Consider the following 22,306-nt stretch of genomic DNA (forward strand, 5'->3'; position numbering starts at 1 on the left):
GTCCCTCCCTCCAACTGGGCAGCTCTCCCAGAGGCAGATTAAGTCAGACACTTTGGGACCTGGACCAATTAATCTGAGGGAATTTACACAGCAGTGAAGTCCGTAAGTAGTTACAGACGCTTTTCTCTCCCCAAGAAACCGTACCCATTTACACCCCCAAACACACACGCACAGTTGTGCATTTCAGGTTTTCGGGGATGGTTTGAAATGCACGTTTATATTTGAACATGCAAATGGCAAATCAATGCACCACTTTCACATGTGAAGCGGATCCAGATAGGCAAGTATGGCAACTGCAAACACAGACGAGGTGCACGGTAGCTACGTGCTAGGCGTGCACAATTATGCCCACGTATTTATGAAAATTAGGCCTTTGAGACTACGTTTAGAGAATCTGTATTAGCTTCTCTATTACTGTCCACAAAAGAACAAATGGGACAGGAGCAAAGCATCAGCCCAAGGAGCATTACATCAAAGAAAGTCACTTTGGTAGGCTTGAGAGGGGAAGAAAGATTAACAAATTTCAGCTGACAGGAGGGCAACCACAGCAATGTGCATCCCAGCAGCAGAGCGACCTGACTTCTGCCTGCTCCTTAGACCCTCCTGGTTGCATTCTTCAGCTGCTGTGGGATGGTCTTAAGAGTAAATATATTGAAATTACAGTGACACTGTCACTGTGCCTGTCTTGAAGAGACCATGGTGCTTGCTAAGTGCCCATGTGCCTACAGCATGTCAGAGACTTTGCTCGAGCCCCAGTAGTTCCTGGAAAGAGGATGACACCCTGTTTGAGAGCTATACCTCACAGGAGGTTTGCGTACTTCCTCCGAAGTTTCCTCTGTTATATCCTCTGTTATAAAGCACTGGGGTGCTGGGGAGAGGGGGGTGCACGGGAGGAGGGGAGGGGAGGACCCTTTTAAAGCATACTGAAGAAAACATTTACGATCCAGGCTTTGCAAATTAAGATTTCACATGGGAACTCGGACAGGTGCAGCGTTACCAGATCTGGCTACGACAGCGCCCTGCCCTAAATAGCTGAACCTTATTTATATTGCTGTGATTTCCACAGAGCCAATTCCTGCAGCAGTGAGAATTTAAGACCCCGTGCGCCTGGGAAGCAGCAGTCAGCTTTGCTGCTGTCATCGGAGCAGGGAGGAATAAGCTGCCAAACAAATTCCCTCATTGCCTCCTCGTGAGCAAAACCTCTGCCCCACCGGCTCTGCACACCCGTTATCGCTGCCCGCTCGGAGGCAGACGCACATTGCCAGCAACACCTTTTCACGCAGATAAGCAGTATCTTCTTCGTGCAAACGGATACACCGTGTACAGAACACACTAACTTCTGGTGACAACGCCAACGCCGCCCGAGGCAGCTCACAACACAAACAGCAAGCAAAACGTTTTCAGGTTATCCTACTTCAAAGCACTATGAATATTGCATATTATCCTGGCCCTAATTACAACAATTTCTGTAGAGACTCACACGATAAAAGCCACTGCCCCGAGCCGTTGCTGTTCGCCTTCCCATGCTACGTGGTGCAGGTGGGAAAGTCGGCCCGAAGGAGGGGGGAAGCAGGGATTTGGCTTCACAGATGTGACTTGATTGAAGGCCAAATCACGCAAAAGAGGTTCTTTGACATACATAATTGGAAAATACCATTTAAATGCTTTTTCTTCCACTGTGAGAATTAATAGGAAGTGGTGTGGATGGGGATAAAGCAGAGAGGGAATGGGTGGGTGCTGGCGGGCACGCAGAAGAAGTGGGAACTTCTCACAGATTAGAAAGGAAAGCAGAGCCACACGTGGGGGAGACGACTGTGCCAGGGAGGCAGGTCGCTGCCTCCGGCGGGGTGAGGGCTGACAGCCCGTGTCCGGCAAGGCCTGGCACGCGTGGCCGCCTCCGTGTGCAGTGCAGGCATGGGGCACGCTGGGTTTCCCTTGGCAGCACCAGAAAAACAGAGCGGCAGAGCTGCCCTCCGCCACGGCAAAGCACTGCCGCCGCGTTCGGCAGAGACCTGCTGCCACCACGAGCAGGTTTGGCGTTTCATTTCCAAGGAGCCGCTTGACAATGCAACCTGACAAAATGCACATCGAGCTCCGCTGGGTTTTTTTGGATGCTAATTTTTCATAAAAGCCTATGCAATTTAGAAATATTGTCATGGAAATAAAATGCGTGGTAGCGTGCCGTTGCCATCTCCCAGCAGCTCTGCAGAAGGGCTGCGATGAAGCGTGCAGCAGCGGTGTTGGAATAGCCCCATCTTGCGGGCATTAGCTGCAGAAAAGAGCGCAAACAACAATGAACCAGAATAAAAGCTGTAGAAAAATGTTGGCAACGTGTCTCTCATGTGCATGTGCCAATTTTGCATTTGGTTCCCATCCACAGGAGTTTCATTAGTCCCTTGCCTCCCAGAGTTTCACTCTGAATTGCAGGTTTGAATAAAATGAAAAAGTCTTAGTGCAAAGCCAACGGAAACAGTACATTTTATCTGATTTTGACATATAATATTTGCACAGTTGCTGTATGGACCTGCTTGGAGCTTGTGGAAAGGCTTGGGGCTGGGTGGTTAAGTGCTATTACACAGAGCTCTACTTCAGCCCGTCTCTAAAAGATATTTCTTTTTCCCCCTCCTTAGCTCTCTGCCTTTATCAGTTAATTTATAGCTATGTTTCCATCTTACTCAGCGTTTTTTTTTTTTTTCAATCATCCCCATAATCTAGCTTCTCCTCCCCATTCTACAGTTTGTTTCAGGAGCGTGTGTAGCCATTTGTGTGTGCTTGTAAATCAGAGAGAACATCTGCATTCCAGCACTTAAACACGTTCCCATCTTTGTGAGGGCTTCCAAGTCGGAGAAGCAGTGCTTTCAGTCACAAATATGAAACAACTACATAGCATGAAAACCATGGGCTATATCTGAAGATAATAGTTACTCCCTCTTTCTTAATATACAGTTAAATTTATCTTCCTGTTTATCCAGACTCCAATTTTTAGCCTTTGGCTTTGGTTACATAGTTTATCTTTTAAGTCTATTTAATGCATGTTGTGGGAGAGAGAGGAGATGAGAAGTGGATTTGAGCATCAAGGACACGTCCTTTTGCTTTTATGCTACTGCGCTGTTACTACCACTTAGAAGGAAAATATGAAATCTGTCAGGCTTAAGAGGACTGACAAAAATCCCATGAACTGCAAAAGACATCAGCAGGCCGCTAGCATAGATCACCGAGCACCGATGTAGCAATCCCCTTGCGTGAAACCGTACTCATTTGCAAGGTGCACAGACAATAAGCAATGCTAAGAGTGTGATTCATCCCTCTGACCTCAGGGGCGGTCTGCACCGCCGTGCCGTGCTCGGGTGGGCTGGAGCGTCTCGCCGTGCCGTACCTGCTCGGCGCGCGGCGCGAGAGCTGGAGCTCACCCCCGCGAAACACCGGCAGAAATCCCGCACGGCCGCCCGCAGTGAGGGCCAGGCCGACCGCAGCCTAGAAATGGGGCCACGAGAAGGAAACTGAGAAGCTAGCCACAGCCGTGGGTGAAAGCAGGCTCCCCAGAGACGGATTTCCCTCTGGCGACGGGCAGCCCGTGGGGCCTGTTACGCCCCTGCCCTTTGCCCCCTCTCTCTGCCTGCGCACGAGCCTCCCCCGGCCCCGGCGCTGGGCACGGCCGGGCCGAGGGACGGCACCGCACCGCACCGAGCGCGCAGCACTGGGTCCTTTAGCGCGTGACACGCTGCTGTGGGCACTGCTCAGGAGCCGGGCAGCAGAAGAGATGAGTGGTAAAACTAAAAGGATAATTTATGGGACAGACTGAGAAATCTCACCTGAAACACAGGTGGTTCCTTTTCTACCATTTTTTACCCCATCACCACCGTCACCTTCCAGAGAGTTATTTCCACTCACGTGCAAAAAAGATCACCTGCACAGTACTGCTGCCCCCTCCTACCTGCGCCACTCAGTTAGCCGGCACGGCGCTGCGACAAACTACGATTTGGGCGCCCGCGGCACAGCGGGCTGCTGCCTAGGCGGCCTGCGAGCGCTGAGAAGGGCGTCACGCAGGGGAAAGGGACGATCGTCCGTAGCAGTCGGGAACAGAATAAGGAACAAGTTAAATTAGAGCAAGGGAAACACAGTTACTCCAATAGCAAAAACGCTACAGATGCCCGCAAGCGCGATTAGGCAACAGGCCCCACCGCCCGGGGAAACGCTGACTGCCGGCGGCACCGCCAGGCCCAGCCTCACGCCCACCTCCGTCGGAGGCCGGGGCCCAGCCGCCGCGGAGGCAGGCGAGCTGCGCGCCCCGCCGCAACCCCGCCTTTTGGGCTGCAGCGACCAGCTGCACCGGGAGGGCTCCCAGGCCCTCACGGCCACGCGGCATCAAGCTCTGCCCAGTGCGCGGGAGCGTGCCGGCGCCAGCCTGCAAGCCTCCCAGGCACTGCCGGGATACCGCCTCTCGTGTTGCACCACCACCTTCTAGAGCTGTTGCAAAAAGGAAGAAAACAGTATTTCTTGTTTATGGCGTTAGCATGAGGGGTATTGATATTGTGGAGGTGGAGCAACGCTCAGAGAATTAATACATGGCCGACCCGGGGCGCAAAGCTCTGCGGTGATTCTGTCACCACGTGTTTACAGTACCGAAGCCTTGCTGAAGACTGCTGCTGAATAAAGCACTTCCGAACACCTACCCGCTGGCCTGCAGCTCGTCACCCCCGCAGCGTGGTAGGGCATTCGCCCAAAGACTGGGCTCAGAGAGCTGAAAAGTAAACCCTGCTCTTCCTGGCCTGGATCTGACAAACTCATCGAGCCTAAACACGCGGCAAGCTGTTCTCCTTCTGCCTGCCTCTGCAAACAGGGGCCACGTATGCAGTATACAGAAACGTTTAAAGACAGGGTTGACAGCGTGCAGGACTTTCGGAGTGAATATTTGCCGAAGGGAGGGAGCCGGGACGCCAGGTGTGCCGGGTCAGTAATACAGTCGGAGGGCGGTGCGCAGGGGAACCGCTCCGGAGAGGACTGCCGCGGGATAGCCCCGCACGCGCATCGCTGCTCCTCTCCTTCCACAGAGTCACCCTGGCCGCGCAGTGAGAAATTCCCCTTTAAAAAACCCCAGAGAAAACAGCTCATCAGCAGCATCCAACCGCCACCACGTTGCCCAAGCGCTGCGCGAGGGCGAAACCCTGCACCATGCGGCAGCGCGGCTGCTGCTTCTCTCCTCCGCAAGGCAGAGCCGTCAGGAGCTCACGTTTGGTAGTAAAGCAGGATCGCTGGGAAGACAGGAACGAGAGAAAAAACAAGACGTGTTTCTGAAGCACGGCGAGGACAAAGGAAGGTGTCGAGCCAACAGCAGATCACTGCCTGCGGCGAAAGATAGTTCGGGCTGAACACGCTCCTGATCGGAGCGGCATGCATATTACCTTATCACCTCAAACGCACTCATACCGGTAGTAGTATAACTTATATTACTTGGCATCTGCGTGGATGCTAATCAGGCAAAGAGGATCACTGAAAAATGAGCAGATGTTAACCTGAATGGGGGACAAGAAAGGAAACAAAGTCTTTAAAATAGGGAAGTGAGTTAGAGTGGTCAAAAGCATGCAGAGAGACATTATTCACAATTTCCAAGCCGTGTGGCTGAGCACCACCACAGTGCTAGGGCAGCCTGAGCTTTTCCCCACCACCGCCTCCGTTACGGGGGTTTCGGGTCTCTGCTGCAGTTCTCGCACGCCCACAGCAGTGTTGCAGCCTGCCATGCATCGGTGCTCCCCAAAGCCTGGGGCCGGTGTGATGGCTCTGACCCGCCTGCGTGGTCTGACCCCCGGCTCCCTCCGCCAAAGGGTCCTGGAAACCCGCTCCCAGCCCAGCCGCTGCTTGGTGCAGGCTCCCCGCTGCATCCCCAGGGAGCTTTGCTCCTACCTGTGCTCGTTATCAGCCTTTCTTACTCAAAATTGGAAATTCTCTTGCTGTAGTTCCATATATGGCTATTAATGTCGCTTAGCAACGAAACTTCCTTTTAAGATGCTCTTTTGTCATTTCAGAGAGCCTGTACCAAAAGCTCTTTAAATAGCCTGAGTGCACACCAGCACTCTCTGCCGGCCCTTCTCTCCATCCCTGCCTGGTTTCCTCTCGTTGCAAGGTTAATAACAGCAGTCAGCTGAAGCAAACAAACCAGAAGTGTAACTTCAAGGGATCTTTCCAGCCTCCCCATGCAATGGGTGGGAAACTCCTTCTCCCAGAAGCCGTTTCAAGCAGTACCCAACAGAGACCAGCTTAGGAAAAGCAAAGCTCTTGAGGCTGTTGATTCTGATTTTTTGCTTGGTACTGACTTAAGGATGCAACTAGATTTTGAACTTGTCATTCTAAAATCCAGCACCTCCTGGTTTGTCAGAGTTCATCTGTGTAGTTAGGAGGGGAGAAGAATGTTTGGTCATTAATCATCGAAATCTACATTTTATCTTGACTTTATATGACTGATGTAATAAGTAACATATAAGACTATAGTATATAAAAGTATACTAATGTATATACAGTACAGGAAAGGAAATACAATAAGTATAATAAGGGAGTGAGAATACAGGGTATTTTGCCTGCTTAGCAGAAAACAGAGACTATATGTTTGACCTCAAGAAAAAAAAAATCTCATGGCTGTTTCACACAGTAAAAGAAAGCTCCAGCACTGAGATACTCAAAATATTTTCTGAAGGAGATTTTTGAAAAAATCACAAAATACTCAGGGAAGGTAACACAAGAACTGTAGTTATGCAAAAGCAGTATTTGTAGGGAGAGCATAAGAGGCACTGCTTTGCAGATGAAACATGGATGTGGAAACATCAGTAATGAATCAGTCACTAATTCCTGTCAGCAATTTCCTTCCCACGTAGCAGCTTTGTCCTGGCTATTTTCGGTTTGTGTTCGTTAGGAGGACTTCACATGGTTTCACATTTCCCAGATGGTGGCAAAGACCAGCTTCCTGGCTGACACACACAGAGCACAGGATGCAGGCTTGGTGGCCAGGAAGTTCAGCATCTCCTAGGTGCCCAGCAAACTGCAATCCTTGGCTGAAATTTATTCATTCTGTCCTCTAAAAAAATTACATTGATTTCCCCCTCGAAGCACACAGAGTCCAGGACACCGCAAACCCGCAGTGCTGCTTCACCCTGAGTCCACATGAAAGCTGAGTGAGGGCAAACCGTCTGTGGAGATCACAGCCAAAGGAGCACTCACTTTATTTGTCCGGGATACTTCTATGTGAAACACAAAAGTCAGATTCCTAGTCACATTCAACCCTTTTTAAGGGGCGATCAGGTTGCCACTCACGCAGATGATTTGCTCTGGACAAGGATACTGTGGACTGAGGTTGTAGAGCACTTTCTGCATCAACCTTACCATCCACGTCAGAGACAGAGAGCAGTGACTTGGGTCCCCAGCCAAGTCCTGCACCCTGTCCTCTACCGGCACGTGTAAGGAGAAATGTCAAAGCAAAGGAAGAAGTAGGCTCTGAAAGCTGCAGTGGGCGATTTGGTGTAGCTGAGCCTGCTGGGACCCCGCGGGTCCCCGTGGTGGGGTGGTGCTGGCACCGGGAAGCTTTCCTCGCTGCCCTCGCCTTGCCCGAGGGGCCGCAGCCCAGCCGGGCGTGCAGGACGCCCACCCCTCGCTTTGAGCCTCCGGGAGCCTCGGGACGGCCCATAGGGTTCTTCCTTTTTGGTTTAATCTTGCAATGCCTGTGTCAGCTGCTAGCTGTTTCTGCAACAGCGCCTGGCTGCCGCGGGGCCCCGGGGAGTGATGCTCCCCACACTCAGCCCCATGCGCAGCCCCGGCCCAGCGGCGTGCTCGCTCTAGCGACGCTCCCCAGCACCCTCCTAAGAGCAGCCCAGACGCCCCATGCGCAGGGGCCCCCACGCCTGGATGCCTCCAACACGCTAGTCTCCCCGGCCACGCTCTGCTCCCTGCTCACACGTGCGTGCAAAGCCTTCAGGCCAAGTATCGTGTCTTGTGGCTGCTATCTCCTTCCCTCGCTTAGGCCTTCAAAAAAAAAAAAAAATGGTTGCAGCATGAAGCAGAGGCGTGCTTACCACATTTCAGGCTAGCTCCTCTTCTCAAACAGTAATCTGATGGTTTTTGCGGTAGCTTTTGTTCCCTGCAGGTGGTTCATACTCCTGCTGCACTGCCTCCTGTCAGGTTTTTCCGAGGAGCACAGCCAGAGCACGTACTACCTCCTGCGCTGGCAGCCGACCGCACGCAGGATTCCTGCTGGAAACACCGGCGCGTGGCTCAGCAGGGCCGGGGGCACCGCTGCTGCCCGGCCGCCCCGTCCTCCCGGGCACCACGCGGCAGCAGCCAGGTCACTCGCAGCCCAAATCCCCCACCTCAAGGCACACCCTGCACCCAGGTTTTAACGTCCAGATTTTAAAGCAACCCTTTGGTTTCATATCCCTTGTTTGTAGTACGAAAAGAGAAAACGGACAAGGAAAGTCTTGAAATCCCCACAGCAGCATCGCAGGGAGGCTGCAGAATGGGCCGGGACCTCTCCTCCAAAACAAGACCCGCTTTTCGCTACATGGGTGGGTGCTCTGGCGTCCTGCGACCTTGGTGTTGTGCTAACAGCACCCACCAAAATGACACCCAGGACCATATCACACCAGCCTGGCTGACGACCAAGCCGGTCCCTCAGCCGCCGTGGCCACTGCGGTGCCTAACGCCACCTCAGTGGCAGTTTTCACGCAGGGGAAGGGCGGCCGCTGCTCCTGGGCGTGGGGAAGGTAGGCACAAGCTGTGGATGACTCACCCTTGTTCTGCGAGTTTCAGTTGTTCCTCAAATCTAGCTCAGCACTGATTTTAAAATGGAGAACTTGGAGGGGATTTACAGTCCTGCTTGGAGGACTTTTTTTTCTTCAAGGGAAAGGGACTTGTTTGTGAAAGTCACTTGTGATGCAGTATTCAGAAGTTAGTGCCAAGGGAACGGTTTGGTGTTACCGACTCAGCGAGGTTTGACAGGGACCCGTAATAAGAGCAATAATCCTTTCCCTAGAAACGAAGAGCCCTCTAGAGGCCTGAGCCCAGAGGCAGAGTCGCACCTCCAGCGTCCTAAGCTCGTGTCTACCCATGGTCCCACACAGGTCTTTAAACCTCTGGTTTCCCCAGCCATCGGAGAAACAGGTAATTCATGCTTCCCTGGGTCAACGCAAGGCTTAGGCCCCTTAACTATTTGCTCAGCCCTCCAGAAGTATTAACCAACTTGCGAGCTCTTAGCGGTGGCAAGCAACCGATGCCCATCACTGGCATTCACACGCTCTTAAATCTGAGTGGGAAGACTTCCAGACAAGCGCACAGAAAGCAAAATTACCAACAAATAAATATTCCCCCAACAAATAAATATTCCCCAGAGGCCTCTCCTGGCCACTCTCGTGGCCTGGCAGCCCCGCTGCACAGGCTGTGTTGTACAAAGGGTTCATCCAGCACTTACAAACAGCAATCACCAGCATAAAAAGTAGAAAAGAGGCAGAAAAGGGAATCCTCCCGGTTTAACGCAGAAGGTGAATGGGCCTGCGATGGGTCCAGGGTGCCACAGGGATCTCCAAGGCATCTTGTCACCCGGCTGCAATCATAGGCACAGCTGTTGCGTGGCCGGAGACTGAACCCGTGCCAGATACCCGCAGCAAACAGCGCAGAAATACCATCCTGCCTGGTGCCTCCTCATACAAACCACACCAACGAAAAACTCTTACCTCTGATTTGCTCATTTATGAGCACAAAGAGAAAAACGAATCAGATAGGCACATGTACTGAATAATTCAAACGCTTCTAATTATTAGTCTTTTTTTCTAAGCTCAGCAACTGCTTGTGCACACGAACAAAAAGTAGAACTTCAGTCATCCAATAGCAATTTCATAATGAAATCTTCATTACCCAAAATTGAAGCAGCCTCTGGAATTCATTATTTGCATCATAAAGCTTCCCATTTCCTCAAAACCCCCCCAAAAATAAGTCTCTGGGCTTATCTCTATCCTATTAAGTCTATGTAAAATCCACAACATTTTTACTAATATATTTGCAAAGCAGAAACAGGTAGGATTAGCTTAAGCCAATATCCCCTCCTGATTTAAAGGTTATTCCTTACAAAACAGCACATTTGTCTTAAAATTGAGGTTTCTGATATGGGTGGTTTAAGGGAGAATTTTTACCTCCAGGTCTTTGCACCCTCCCACAAGCAAGACCCAAGGTTGCAAGGGTGACCGGAGGCAGCCAGGACCAGGAGGGGGCCGCGGAGGGAAGGCTGGGAGCCCCGCAGGACGCGCAGGGCAGGCCCAGGAGCCGCCTGGGAGGCCCCAGCCCTCGGCCACGGGCACTCAGACCGTGGGGAACCACTCTCTCACGAAAAAAGCCAAGTAAGATCAGCAGAGAAGTGTCCCAGCAGCAAACAGCCGCAGCAGCCGGGCAGAGGCGCCCCATCCTCTCCGCGCCCTGGGCGGCCGCAGTGCCCGCTGGACACCAGGCGCCCGCGGGGCCGACATCTCGCCCACGCGAGAGGGGCTGAGGCAGCGACCCCAGGCAGCACTGCTCCCTCCGCAAGGGGCCGGGGGGAGCGCGGCCGAGCGCACAGGCGTCGGCGGCCCTGCTGCCCCTGCCCAGCACTGCCCGTGGCGGAAAGCGGGCTGCGCTTTCTGTCCAGAGGCCGCTCGCTTCCCCTCTTGTTTTCCCAAGCCCGTGCGTTTTCATCGCACCGGTCTTCACCAGGTGATGAAGAAAGAGTGCCAGTTAGGGCTGCTGCCATCGAAGTTACCAACCTCTTAACTCAGCCATTAAAAAAAATGAAAGAAAGCAAAGAAAATAAGGATGCAGCTGGCTGGCCAGGCTGCTCAGTGCTGTCAGCAGCCGCGGGGACCGGAGCCTCGGCGGGGCCAGCACGGCTCCCCGCCAGAGCCGTCTTGGCCACCTGCAGATGAGGGGGCTCAAGTGCACGGCTGGAAGGTGCAGGCCCGGCAAAGCACTCCAGCCGCCGCGAAGGTCTCCCCTTTAAGCTCAGCACCAGGTTGTGTGTTAGCCACTTTTCTCGCTGGACTTTGCACAGCCCCCCAGCACGCTGCCCCTGCCCCAGAAAACCCCCGCGCCAGCCGAGGCGGCTCAGCCTCTCCCCTCCACTTCATTAGTGAGGGGACAGAGCTCCCCTGTAAAACACACACAAGCCCTAGAGAGGACCTACCATAGACTTGCGAGCCTATTTTCCACCTGGGGAAAAAAAAATAAAGGCGCATGAGTGCCTGCCATGCAGCTAGGAAGAAACATTGCTCCCCTTAAGAAGACCAATCAGTATCAATAATGCAAATACCAGGGGAAAAAGAGTTCATTTTCAGACGGAGATAATACTTCTGAGCATTTGCAGTTGCTAATGAAAGACATTTTTCAGCATAATGATCCTTTTTGCAAAAAAGTGTCTTTTATCAAAAACCCAGAAGAGAAGTAAGTCACAGGTCTTGTGCCTATACTTTAGCTCTTTTACAGACTCTTGTGAGCTTCAGGACCAAACTGCTTGACTCAAGAGACTTTTTACTGCATTAAATTGCACATCGGTGGAAAGCTGCGTTCTAATCTCCCTCTTTTTGCTCCACCTCCTATTTCACTCTGAAGTAACTCCACTGTCTTTAGGGGAGAGATTTTGTTTTACGTGAGCATAAAGAAAAATTTCTCTCACTTTCCTTTTTTTTTGTATCTGTTCTGTCTGAGAAAAGCCTCAGCACACAGTCATTTGACTATATTTAAAGCAAGGAAGTTCCTCTCTCACTCCGAAACTGCTGTTTTGCTCGCACTAAGCCTAGGAGGTTTGGCAAACACTTTTTTTCTTAAGCCTGCTTTCTTGCAGACTGTTCGTCTCAGCTTTGCTGTCCTCTTTCGCTTTTGATAGAGGGAGGATATCAGAAGATCACCCATGCAATGAATACACCCAACTCTGTAATGGCTGGTTATTTTTACCTTCTGGTTTTCATAGTGCCTGTCTGCATTAGCCGTGAAGCATCCCGCACTGTAGATACGGTGTGCGCTGAGGTGAGTGATGGTCACTGGTCTCTGCTGAGATAAAGGAATCGTCTATGTAGAGGATCAGTCTTCGGGGCATGCTTGCATGCTGACATCTCATTGTTTTAAATTGCTGAGAGGTTTTTCTCAAGGGGATCTGAAAACCTTTATCAGAGAAATAAAGCGGATGTCTTGAAATGTGCTGGGTTAAATCAGTCACTCATGCGGGCGCTCACTTTCCCTCGCTCTCTCACACACACAGCCATGCACCATTCCTCCTTCCTTTTCATCTGGCCTTTTACTTTCCAGAAAGCTCAAAGGATGATAAAATCTCAAAGGGATATTTATAGCAGATATCAGAGCTACAGAGAGAACAGATATAAGAATTTTGTCTCTTACGCTATGCTCTCTCTACAGGAATTTGTATAGGATGAGTTGATGGTGTCTCTTGCTCATAAATGGGTATTTGCAGTTTAGGACTTGCTATATCACATGAAAACAGCAAGAACGAGAAAAACAGGGTTTTTCCAGGGTCAGGAGGAAGAAAAGAAAGTCTTACAGGCTAGTCCTATCTCCCAATTAAAAAAAAAAAAAAAGAAAGAAAAAAAGAAAAAAAAAAAGAAGGCAAGTATTTTGATTCAAGGAAGAGGCACTGTGGAAATCCAGCCCTACTCTAAGCACAGTTGGGACCTGTAGCAAATTCTTTCCTGAATTAAATGTACAAATCCCAGAGCACGCTAAATTGTACAACAAGATATGACAGGGGAGGAGTCGTTCCTCACATCCCTTTAAGATCCACTTTACCCTGGAGTGTAAGCAGACAGAGATCTTGATCTTGCTATTTTATTTGAACGGTAAAACACTGGCACTGTTCTCATTTATATTGACAGCTAAACTTTTTTTTCTTTTTCTAATCTAAACTGCGTGTTACAGCAGCCAGCTCCGTAGGTTCTTTTTTGCTCGTCGGTATTGAAAGCACAGGCTTTTCTTAAGTCTGCATTTGGCTGTTTCTATAGTGACCAACGCTACATTATTTAGGTGCTTCGCGATGGGAATCCAGCCTGTGCATTGCCACCAGGAGCAGCAGGTGCAGGGCTGGCTCTGCACCCCACCGCCGCCGCGGCAGGGCTGCGCGGGACCAGGGGCCGGGGGGCCACTTCCCATCCGGCTTGCGGGGCCCTGCCGGCACCCCAAGGCCCCCAGGGGAAGCGCGGCAGCTGAGGAGCTGCACTCGCCTCCCCCGACCTGCACCACACGCTTTTTCTTGGTAAAAGTCCTTTTCTTCCTTCCTTCCTCCTGGCTCTGCCCTGCCGCTGCCAACGTTTCTCTGCTGCTGCCTGCTCGGCTGCGGAGCCCCAGCCACGCGGGGCTGCCACGGGGCTCCCTCGCACCTTTCGTTTGAAAGATTTGTGCGAAAAGGAAGAGAAGAAAGTGTTCTCTGTATCCAGCCTGGATCCAAGACCACTTGCTACAACACTGCTTTTTCCTCCTCCAGTGAGGCTATTTAATGCCTGCATTTCTGCCTGGGTCTCCCACCCTGCCAAAGAGCAGAGGCTTGGTTTGGTCTAAAACATGCCAGGCCCTGCATGTTTGGCAAGGTCTGCACACAATGCACCATACCCCAGGGATCTGTACGCTTGCACCCAAACAGAAATACAGTGCTTCCACGTGCTTCCATCCTACAGAGAACGGCTGCTGTGCCGTCTGCTCATTAAGGACCCTCTCGGAGATATGGAGAAGGCAGGACTTCCAGAAATGGGGACATCACCCAGCCCCAGCACACACATCATTTTTATCTTCATCTCTCTCCTTCTGCAAGTATCTCTGACGCTCTAAGTCCTCTCAGCCTCACATAACCAAGCCAGGACCAAACAGGGGAAGTGCATCCACCCTTGGTTTTCCCAGCACCAGGGAGGCAGTGAAAACGTGCCACCTGCAGATGATCAGGCTCAAGTGCATGACTGGAACATGCACACACAGCAAAGCACTCCAGCCACCATGAAGGCTTCCCCTTTAAGCCCAGCATCAGGTTGTGTGTCATCCACATTTCTCACCGACCTTTCCACTCTCTGTGCTTGCTTTATTCAGGCTATTAAAATAGCCTTGAATCTAATTAAAACATGGAGTGAACTAGGCGTTAAGGCATGGTTATAACCTCTATTTTGGTCAAAAGGCTGTAGTAGTCTCCTCACGTGCTGTGGGCACCTGTAAGGTGACCCTTTTACCTACATGCTGCCCAAGATAATCCAAAAGCTTGCAAATTATACATCGTGATACTGGTGCACGTAATTTAAATAATGTTTCTCTTAGCTAGGAGATGGTGAGGCAAAGAAATCCTGTGGTCAGATTAGTCAACTGCATAGTGCATGCGCAGAGCTTGCATTTACTTATGCATGAGTCAGATGAGATGTCTCTGAGCTTCCTGACAGGATATTTCCAGAACTGCTGCTGTCAAGCTTGTCCAGAGACCCCATTCCTCCCAGTCTGGCCCCACATACCAAATAACATGCAGGCAGGGAAAAGGGCACTTCAGAGGCTGGGCAAAGCTGGTGCGGGAGGATGCTGCAGGCAGTCTCCTCAGCCTTGCTTGCTGTGCTGCGCTGGGTACGCTTGAGTCCCTAATCACGGCTGTACAGCCCCCAGCAAAGTTTGCTACTTTGAGCATTTCTATTTCTTTAAACAGCAGCAGCAGGCAGTTCTTGGGCTGTGTTTTCATGCATGGATCGACATCCATAGTCCCAGGCTTTGACTGACTGAACTACCTTTTGAACCATCATCTGGAGGAAAAGGCTGGTCAGATATGTTTAATGAATTCCTCTGGTATTCAGAGAGTAGACTTTTCTACATAATAGATCATTTTATTTTCACTGAAACTGAAAAGTCTTCATAGAAAATTTGAAGACTCACTATATCAGATATTATCATTACCTAGCTTGAGCTGAACATTCCTACCATTCTCTCGCTGCAGCATACAACAGCAATTCAAATCCTATTAATTTGAACATTTTCCTTTCTAGGCCTGCTCTTTTTTCCTCCTCTCTGCAAGATTCTCCTCAGATTTATTTCAGAATAAGCTTTCTTACAAAACTCACGATATTCAGATTTTAAAGATACCTTGTGAGGATTCTTTCTTACAGATTAATAATTCATCCAGAACAGTAAACAATCTTCATATATGCTAACTTTGATAAACACAGATGAGACGCTTCAGATTAGTACAAGAAAGATTCAAGGCATTCATTTCAAAAACACTCCATAAAGTCCCAGGGTTGCGCATTTCAAGCCTATGTTAAGATTTCATAGAGTTATGATTGCTACCTTTTTAAATAATTCAAAGTTCTATTTGCTTTTTAAAATGTGTTAGTTTCATATTTATATTCAGAGCAGCTATCTCAGAGTTTCACTATGTATTTTCCACAGATTATAGTCAATAAAAGCTATAGCTGTGAAGGTTTAGGTCTGACGGAAATTCCTGAAAAGCTACCTGTCACAACAGAACTCCTCGACTTCAGCTTCAACTTGCTTCCTTCCCTTCGGAAGTCAACCTTCTCAAAGCTGAAGAGTCTGCTCTCCTTGGATTTAACAAGGTACAGTAGATCATCCTCACTTTCAGAGGTCTTGTTGGTCCAAACCCTCTGCCCTTGCTCAGAGCTGAAGGCTCCCAGAGTCCACAACAGCACAGGGAAACTGGCAGCAGCATTTCCAGATGGTCGCTGGTATTTTACTAAAGATTGGTACAACTGGGCAATATCTAGGCTTCTCCTCCAGTGACAGTCATTTGCCCGACAGTGGGTGAAATACGCATTTTCTACATACTGCTGTTGCTAAGACAAACAAAATGACTAGAGCAACTTTTTAACTTACTTCTCCATAAAGATATTGTTCATAAAACCTAGGGAAAGATAGGCCCAAGTCCTTATAAGTGCTCGTCTTTTTCTCTAGAAAAAGAGATTTTCATTTGATTAAGTTTGACACTAAAAAACTCATGTCTGCCCGACTTCCACAAATGTCTCCTGAACAGGGATTTTGCACACATCATTTCAGGGCAGTTTTCTCTGCTGTAATACAGCTTCCTCACTAGGACTCTGTATTTAAAGTGGGCTTACCAATCCCCAGGGAAGTGTCCCTTGCAAAGGAAAACATTGTTTTGTTCTGGCAAAGGCTGTTGATCATGAGTTTTTACATGCATGAAATGCCGTTTGGGTTACCACGTAGTAATGGGAACATTTGACGAGGCAGACTACTGATGCTGGCTTCTATTGCTTTTTCAAGGTGTCAGATCAACTGGGTGTATGAAGGTGCCTTTCACAACAACAATCACCTGCACACAATTGTGCTGACTGGAAACCTGCTCCTGTTTCTGTCTGACACAGCATTTGTTGGCCCTCAGTCCCTGAAGCAACTTGTCTTAACGCAGACAGGAATAAGCAGGCTGTCCTTTATTCCCATGACGAACCTAGACAACTTGGATACACTCATCTTGGGCAGCAACCACCTCTCCTCATTGCAGCTCCCTCCCAACTTTCCAACTCAAAACCTCAAATACCTTGATTTCCAAATGAACAACATAGGAACAATCACAGTGGAAGATGTCAGCATTCTGCAGAAGACCAGTAACATAACTGTCATCTTTAAAGGCAATGACATTTTGTACATTGAACCCGGAGCTTTCCAGTCCAGTTTCTACAGTTTGGACTTTGGGGCCTGCAGCAACATCCCCGGGATCTTGGCAGGGATGCAGAACTCCTCAGTCCACACGCTTTGGTTGGGAACATTTGATGACGTGAGAAAGGAGACCTACATAAGCCCTGGCGTATTACGAGGCCTCTGTAATATCACTGTAAAGGATCTCTATCTGCCGCTACGGCACTTCAAAAACCTAAATGCTGCCACATTTCACTGTATGACCAAGCTCCGGAAGCTGGACCTGACTCACACCCACATCAGTGCGCTGCCCCCTGGCATCAGTGGTATGAAGGTGCTAACAGAGCTAATTCTCAATGGGAACAACTTTGAGCACCTCTGCAACACCAGCGCAGCTGCCTTCCCCTCCCTTACCCACCTCCAGGTCAGAGGAAACTCGCAGACCCTGCAGCTGGGCTCTGGCTGTTTGCAGAAACTGGCAAAGCTTCAACATCTAGATTTAAGCCATAGCCACATTGAAAGCTCTGACTGCTGCAATGAAGCACTAAATGGTTTGAGCAGTCTTCGGTACCTGAACCTGAGCTACAACACCAAACTTCATGTCCACGATGTGCTCTTTAAGGAAGGTACTAACTTGGAGCTGCTGGACATCGCTTTCACTCAGCTTCACATCAGCACTTCACAGGGGCCTTTTCGAAATCTGCATCTCTTGCAAGTCCTGAATCTGTCCTCCTCCCAGGTCAATACTAGCACTCAGCATCTCTTTCAAGGCCTGGAAAACCTCATACTCTTGGACCTTAGTCAGAATATCTTTGAGTCAGGGATCATGCCAAAGAACAAACTGCTTCAACAGCTATCCAATTTAGAGGTGCTAATTTTAGCATCCTGTGAATTGACAGCATTAGATGACCAAGCATTTCACATCCTCAAGAAGTTAAGGCACGTTGATCTGAGCCACAACAAGCTTATTGCGTTCAGCACAGATGCATTTTCAAATCTTAAGAGCATCTATCTCAATTTTGCCCACAATAGGGTTCAGATTATACCACGTGACAAGCTAGTGTCCCTAACTGGCTACAGTATAATCAATTTAAGTTACAATCCTTTGGAATGCACCTGCTCCAATATTGGCTTAATCACTTGGTACAAGCAGAATCTGGATAAAATTGAAGACGCTGAAGAAACAACATGTTCTGAACCCAAATCATTAGCTGGTGCTCAGCTGTCTACTGTTACTCTCCACTGTGGGATCAGCACTACAGCAATCATTGCAGTTGTCCTGATTATTTTATCATGTATTGTCATCATCTGGAGCGTTCGCTGTTTCAGGCAAAGATACCAGCGAATCTAAGTTTACGATAGATATACAACGTAAAGAAAACGTGCACAGCAATTGGATTAGGATGAAAAACAACCTACTGTTTTTGTTCCTGCTCGGTATTTCCTTTAACTTTTGTAATACTTTTTTCCATTTCCGTAATTTTAGCAAAACAAAAATTCCTCATTTTATGAGGTCTTGAAAACTAAAATTGTGTCCTGAGCCTAGAACATGAATAACTTCTGCTATGGAGATGCCTCAGTTCAACATCATGATAGCACTGGTATCATAGCCACTAGGGCTAAAGTACCTATAAAGGGAAAGGCTGAGAGCTGAAACAGCTCTCCATTTAAAAAGAAGAAAAGCATGTGAGAAACAATGCTATTGAAGAGCTGGCATTACTGTACACTGCTCAGTCAAAAAGTAAAAACATTTCTGTGAAGGACAGGAGCAACGATCAAAGTCAAATAAGACCCAGTCCTTTAGCGCTTACAGAAACAGTCTGTATCATCAGGTTCTCTCTGATTTCTTGAAAATCTGTTTGAAAGTTGGAAAGTTCTTGGCCATCTCTTCGAACCTCTCTCCATTCATCTGCCTCTATGGTGCAGGCTTTGCTCCTTGTCCGTTTATTAGACTCAGTAGCACTCCATGATAAGTGAAGACTATCAACAATTTCAGCTTTAACCACAAAACTTGCAAATTTGGTCAAAAATCTGTGGGTACTTGGCACTACAGATGCCTACACTTGTGAAAAGCAGCTGACACCAACAGCTAAGAGACTTTACCAAACACGTGTTTGTCTTTCAATGCATGGTCAGTGAGGGACAGCGCAGAGGGAGCTGTTTCCTCCAGCTGCAGAACAGGAAGAAAAGCCGAGATTGCAAAGGGGAAGCATAGCAGGAAGCAGGAATCTGATCCCAGAGGTGCATGTGGTGCTCACAGCTATTTCGTGTCACCTCTGGTGTGTGAATTCCTGGAGTAAAGTAAGGATTACGGATGTGCTCTTGGCTCCAACAGGACATGTGACAGCTGGGAGGGAGGGAAGACAAAATGAACTTACTGTTATTTGCTCTTATTAAACTCCTGAATCCCTCTTTCTGCCACCACAAGTGAATAAACCCAGTGGCAGCACAGAATACATGTATTTGGCCATAGGTCTGATGAGGACTTACTGTGCCTTCTCATCTCCCCTGTGTTATTATAATGCAATTTTTGGCACTATTGCTTCAGCAACCAGCTGACTCCGAGGTATAGAGGCAATCTTCTCTAGGGGTACAACCCATCACCCGTCTCCACAGAAAGGCGCACACTGTGCGGAGCCTTGATGTGCCCACAGCAAGGCTCCCAGGTGTGTTCAACTGAAGGTTGCATTTACTCAGTGAGGCATGGAAACAGAGCTCTCTTTGAGCACCTTCCATGCGGGACTTGAAATTCAGCTTCAGCTCTTGCCCCAAAGGCATTTCCTCCATAATATACTTACTATCCTAGATTTTAAAGATCCCTGTTGGACTAGAAAGTTTCTGCTCAGTTCTTAAGAAATAACCGACAAGAATAGCTGATATTTCTTGTCAAATAAGAAACTCTTATTTGAGAAGCCATTTTTACCCTCTGTCAGTGGATATTAAACATTACTGGACTCAGACTACAAAATACAGACTCTTGCAGCTCTCACATGCCTTTGCATCACATCCACAGCCTGCTTCACCGCACAGCATCGCCTCCTCCTGCCGTTGTAGCTGTGTGCTGCCCAAGGCCATGCGGACCACCGCACAGGCAGTACTTCTTGATGTTTCTTTTCCAGATGACCATAAACACTTCCATATTTTGGGTAGCAGGACATTGCCTGCCCTGACAAGCCTGTTTATAGGCATTCGCTGTTTCTGCTGCCACTGACGAGCTCTCCACAAAAACCTTTTCTTGACCCTGCAAGTGCACACCCTGTTTGAAGTGAAAAACTGCAGCATATCAAAGCTGGTTGGGGCAGCTTATATCAGACATGGGCTTCCTCAAAGACTGATCTGAGAGAGAGAGAAATGTCACTGAGCAAGGCGCACTACCAAAAACCTCCTCTGCTTGTCTTTGAGAGCAAGGCAGAAAAGCACCTGAAGTCAGCCTAGAAGGCAAGGCACCTTTCCCCCTCCCTCTGCAAACACAACTGGTTAAACAAGCAAACTCCAATAACTGCATTATCTGATAAAGTAATCCACGAAAGAGAAAACTGCCTAGCAGGGCAGTTCTCAAATGCTCTAAGAGCTCCAATCACCTTAACTTTTTGCTTTCCAGCATTAGCCTTTCACAGTCATCTAACATGAGCTCCCACGTGTGTGCATGACAAAATGGACGTGCTTCTCAAATTACTTTCCTTCTAAAGTTGCGGATCCAAGAAAGTGATGGACAAATAGTGAAGTTTAAAGGGAGTATGACAGTTTATAGCTTGGGAAAGGTGCTAAAAATTGCTCCAAACATCAGGTAATAATATATGTATATACATATATAACCTGACAATATAATCCACAAATACCAGCAACTTAAGTATCAGTGCAATGTGCAGTTTTCCCCTCACTTTCTGAAATGCGTCTTCATTTGGAGAGGAGAACGTGGGATTTAAACATTACCAGCTTCTGAAATGATATCCATTTTCATTGGGTAGACTTGCATGCAAAGTTCAGTCAATTAAAACTCAAAGTCAAACAAAAGGTGAAACAGTGAATACGTTCAAGATCTATTTACAGAGAGTTAAGTAGACACTTTCCTGTGTCCCACCCCTTTTGCTCAAAACAAGTTATTTTTATAACAACCATATTGTCATTTGTTGTCATTTTTATTTTCTTTACTTTTATTTACTTTGCAGTATGACCTGCTCAGAGCAGGATCTTGGCTTTTTCATTTGTCTGTAAAACACCATTCACAGGACACTGCCAACGACAGTGCTGAATGGCATACACTGTCTGTTTCAGGATACACGAGCCCTGAATATAGAAACTGGTTATTCTAAAGGAATATTTTTGTATGAATATAACACACCACAATGTCCAGATTATATATTAAAATTTTGGAAATCTGAAGATATAGTCTGAGATTATTTAGCAAGGGTATAAAGTGATATTGGATTTATTTTTCTTTATAGAATTTATTTACCCAATCAAGCTCTGATCTGATGCAGTCCTAGGTTCTCAGTCAGGCCTTTTATCTCTTGTTTTTCACACGTAGCTGAGGAGCCAACCCAAAAAGAGACCAAGTGAATTGCCTGACGTGAATGGTAGCCGACAGAAACTCATGACCATCCTGGCTTCTGGGCTACAGATGCTACCAAAGTTCTGGTATGGGTCTGCAAAACAGAATTCAATATGAGTATTTACACAGAGAAGAAACTCGAGCAGATTTTAGCTAATGAGTTATGTTCCAAAGATTAATAAGCATTTATCTTTATTTCAATTGTACAAAAAATTCTGAGCCAAGTTCTTCCTCCCCTAACTATGCTTAGGCAAGATCTTATCAATAAGATGCAATTCAGTTTTTGAAAAAGGATTTTACTCTGAACAGGATGGTTGGTGGCGGGCCAATTTCTAAACCCACTGACTTAAAAGAATGTCCTAATATGGATGGTGCATCTTTAAGAACTTTCTCATATTTACCAGCTCAGTCTATACCTGGGAAAGAACCAGGTGACAGCCTTTCTCGATCACTGACTTGCACCATACCTGCCACTCTCTTGAAAATACAACTGAAAATCTCCCACAGGTACAGGCTATCACCTTCTCCAGTGGCTTTCTCAAATATCCTCCTGCTCCTGCATCTCGTTCACACCTGCATTTTCTGTGTGCTAGACCCTTACCTACACCTTTACTCTCTTCTCTCTTGTTCTATGACAACTGTGTCCTACTTCGCTATCTCTGCAACCTTCTCCACTCATCCTGATCCTCCCAACTCTTTGCAGCTTGATCTCTAACCTCTAGTGTCACGTCCTACCCTCAGTTTATTCAAATCCCTCCTCTGCAGATGCCTTCCAAAGAGCTTGTCAGTGCTCAAACACTGCTGTACATGCCGTCACTGGAAAAAAAAAAATTGTTGCTAACCCAAGTCATGAACTGTAGGATGCACATCCATATACCATCTAGTATCTTCCTGTCCTGTGATTTATTCTTTTAAAGCTGTACAGTATTTTCCAAATCCGATCATGACATCCCTGCTAATTCTTGCTAACTAAAGAAGAGAACATGTGGCCTAAAAGGCCATTGGAAACTGGGTTTAGTGCTGAGGAGGGGCATTCAGTACATTTCCCTTTCACACCATGAAAGGATACCCATCCCAGGTGAGGTGCAGCGTCTCTTTTCTTACTGTGGTAGAAGC

The 22,306-nt window shown here is 48.2% G+C and overlaps 1 protein-coding gene across 1 annotated transcript; it reads left to right on the forward strand.

Moving 5' to 3' along the window:
- The first annotated feature begins 11,686 nt into the window (after positions 1-11,686).
- On the forward strand, positions 11,687-18,166 carry CD180 (CD180 molecule). Its single transcript, XM_026106655.2, has 3 exons — positions 11,687-12,024; positions 15,415-15,581; positions 16,267-18,166. Exons 1-3 carry the CDS (start codon positions 11,914-11,916, stop codon positions 17,987-17,989), a joined length of 2,001 nt encoding a protein of 666 aa, XP_025962440.1. The 5' UTR covers positions 11,687-11,913; the 3' UTR covers positions 17,990-18,166.
- The last annotated feature ends 4,140 nt before the right edge of the window (positions 18,167-22,306 follow it).

This window comes from Dromaius novaehollandiae, chromosome W, assembly GCF_036370855.1.
Source record: "Dromaius novaehollandiae isolate bDroNov1 chromosome W, bDroNov1.hap1, whole genome shotgun sequence".
NCBI classification, from domain to species: Eukaryota; Metazoa; Chordata; class Aves; order Casuariiformes; family Dromaiidae; genus Dromaius; species Dromaius novaehollandiae.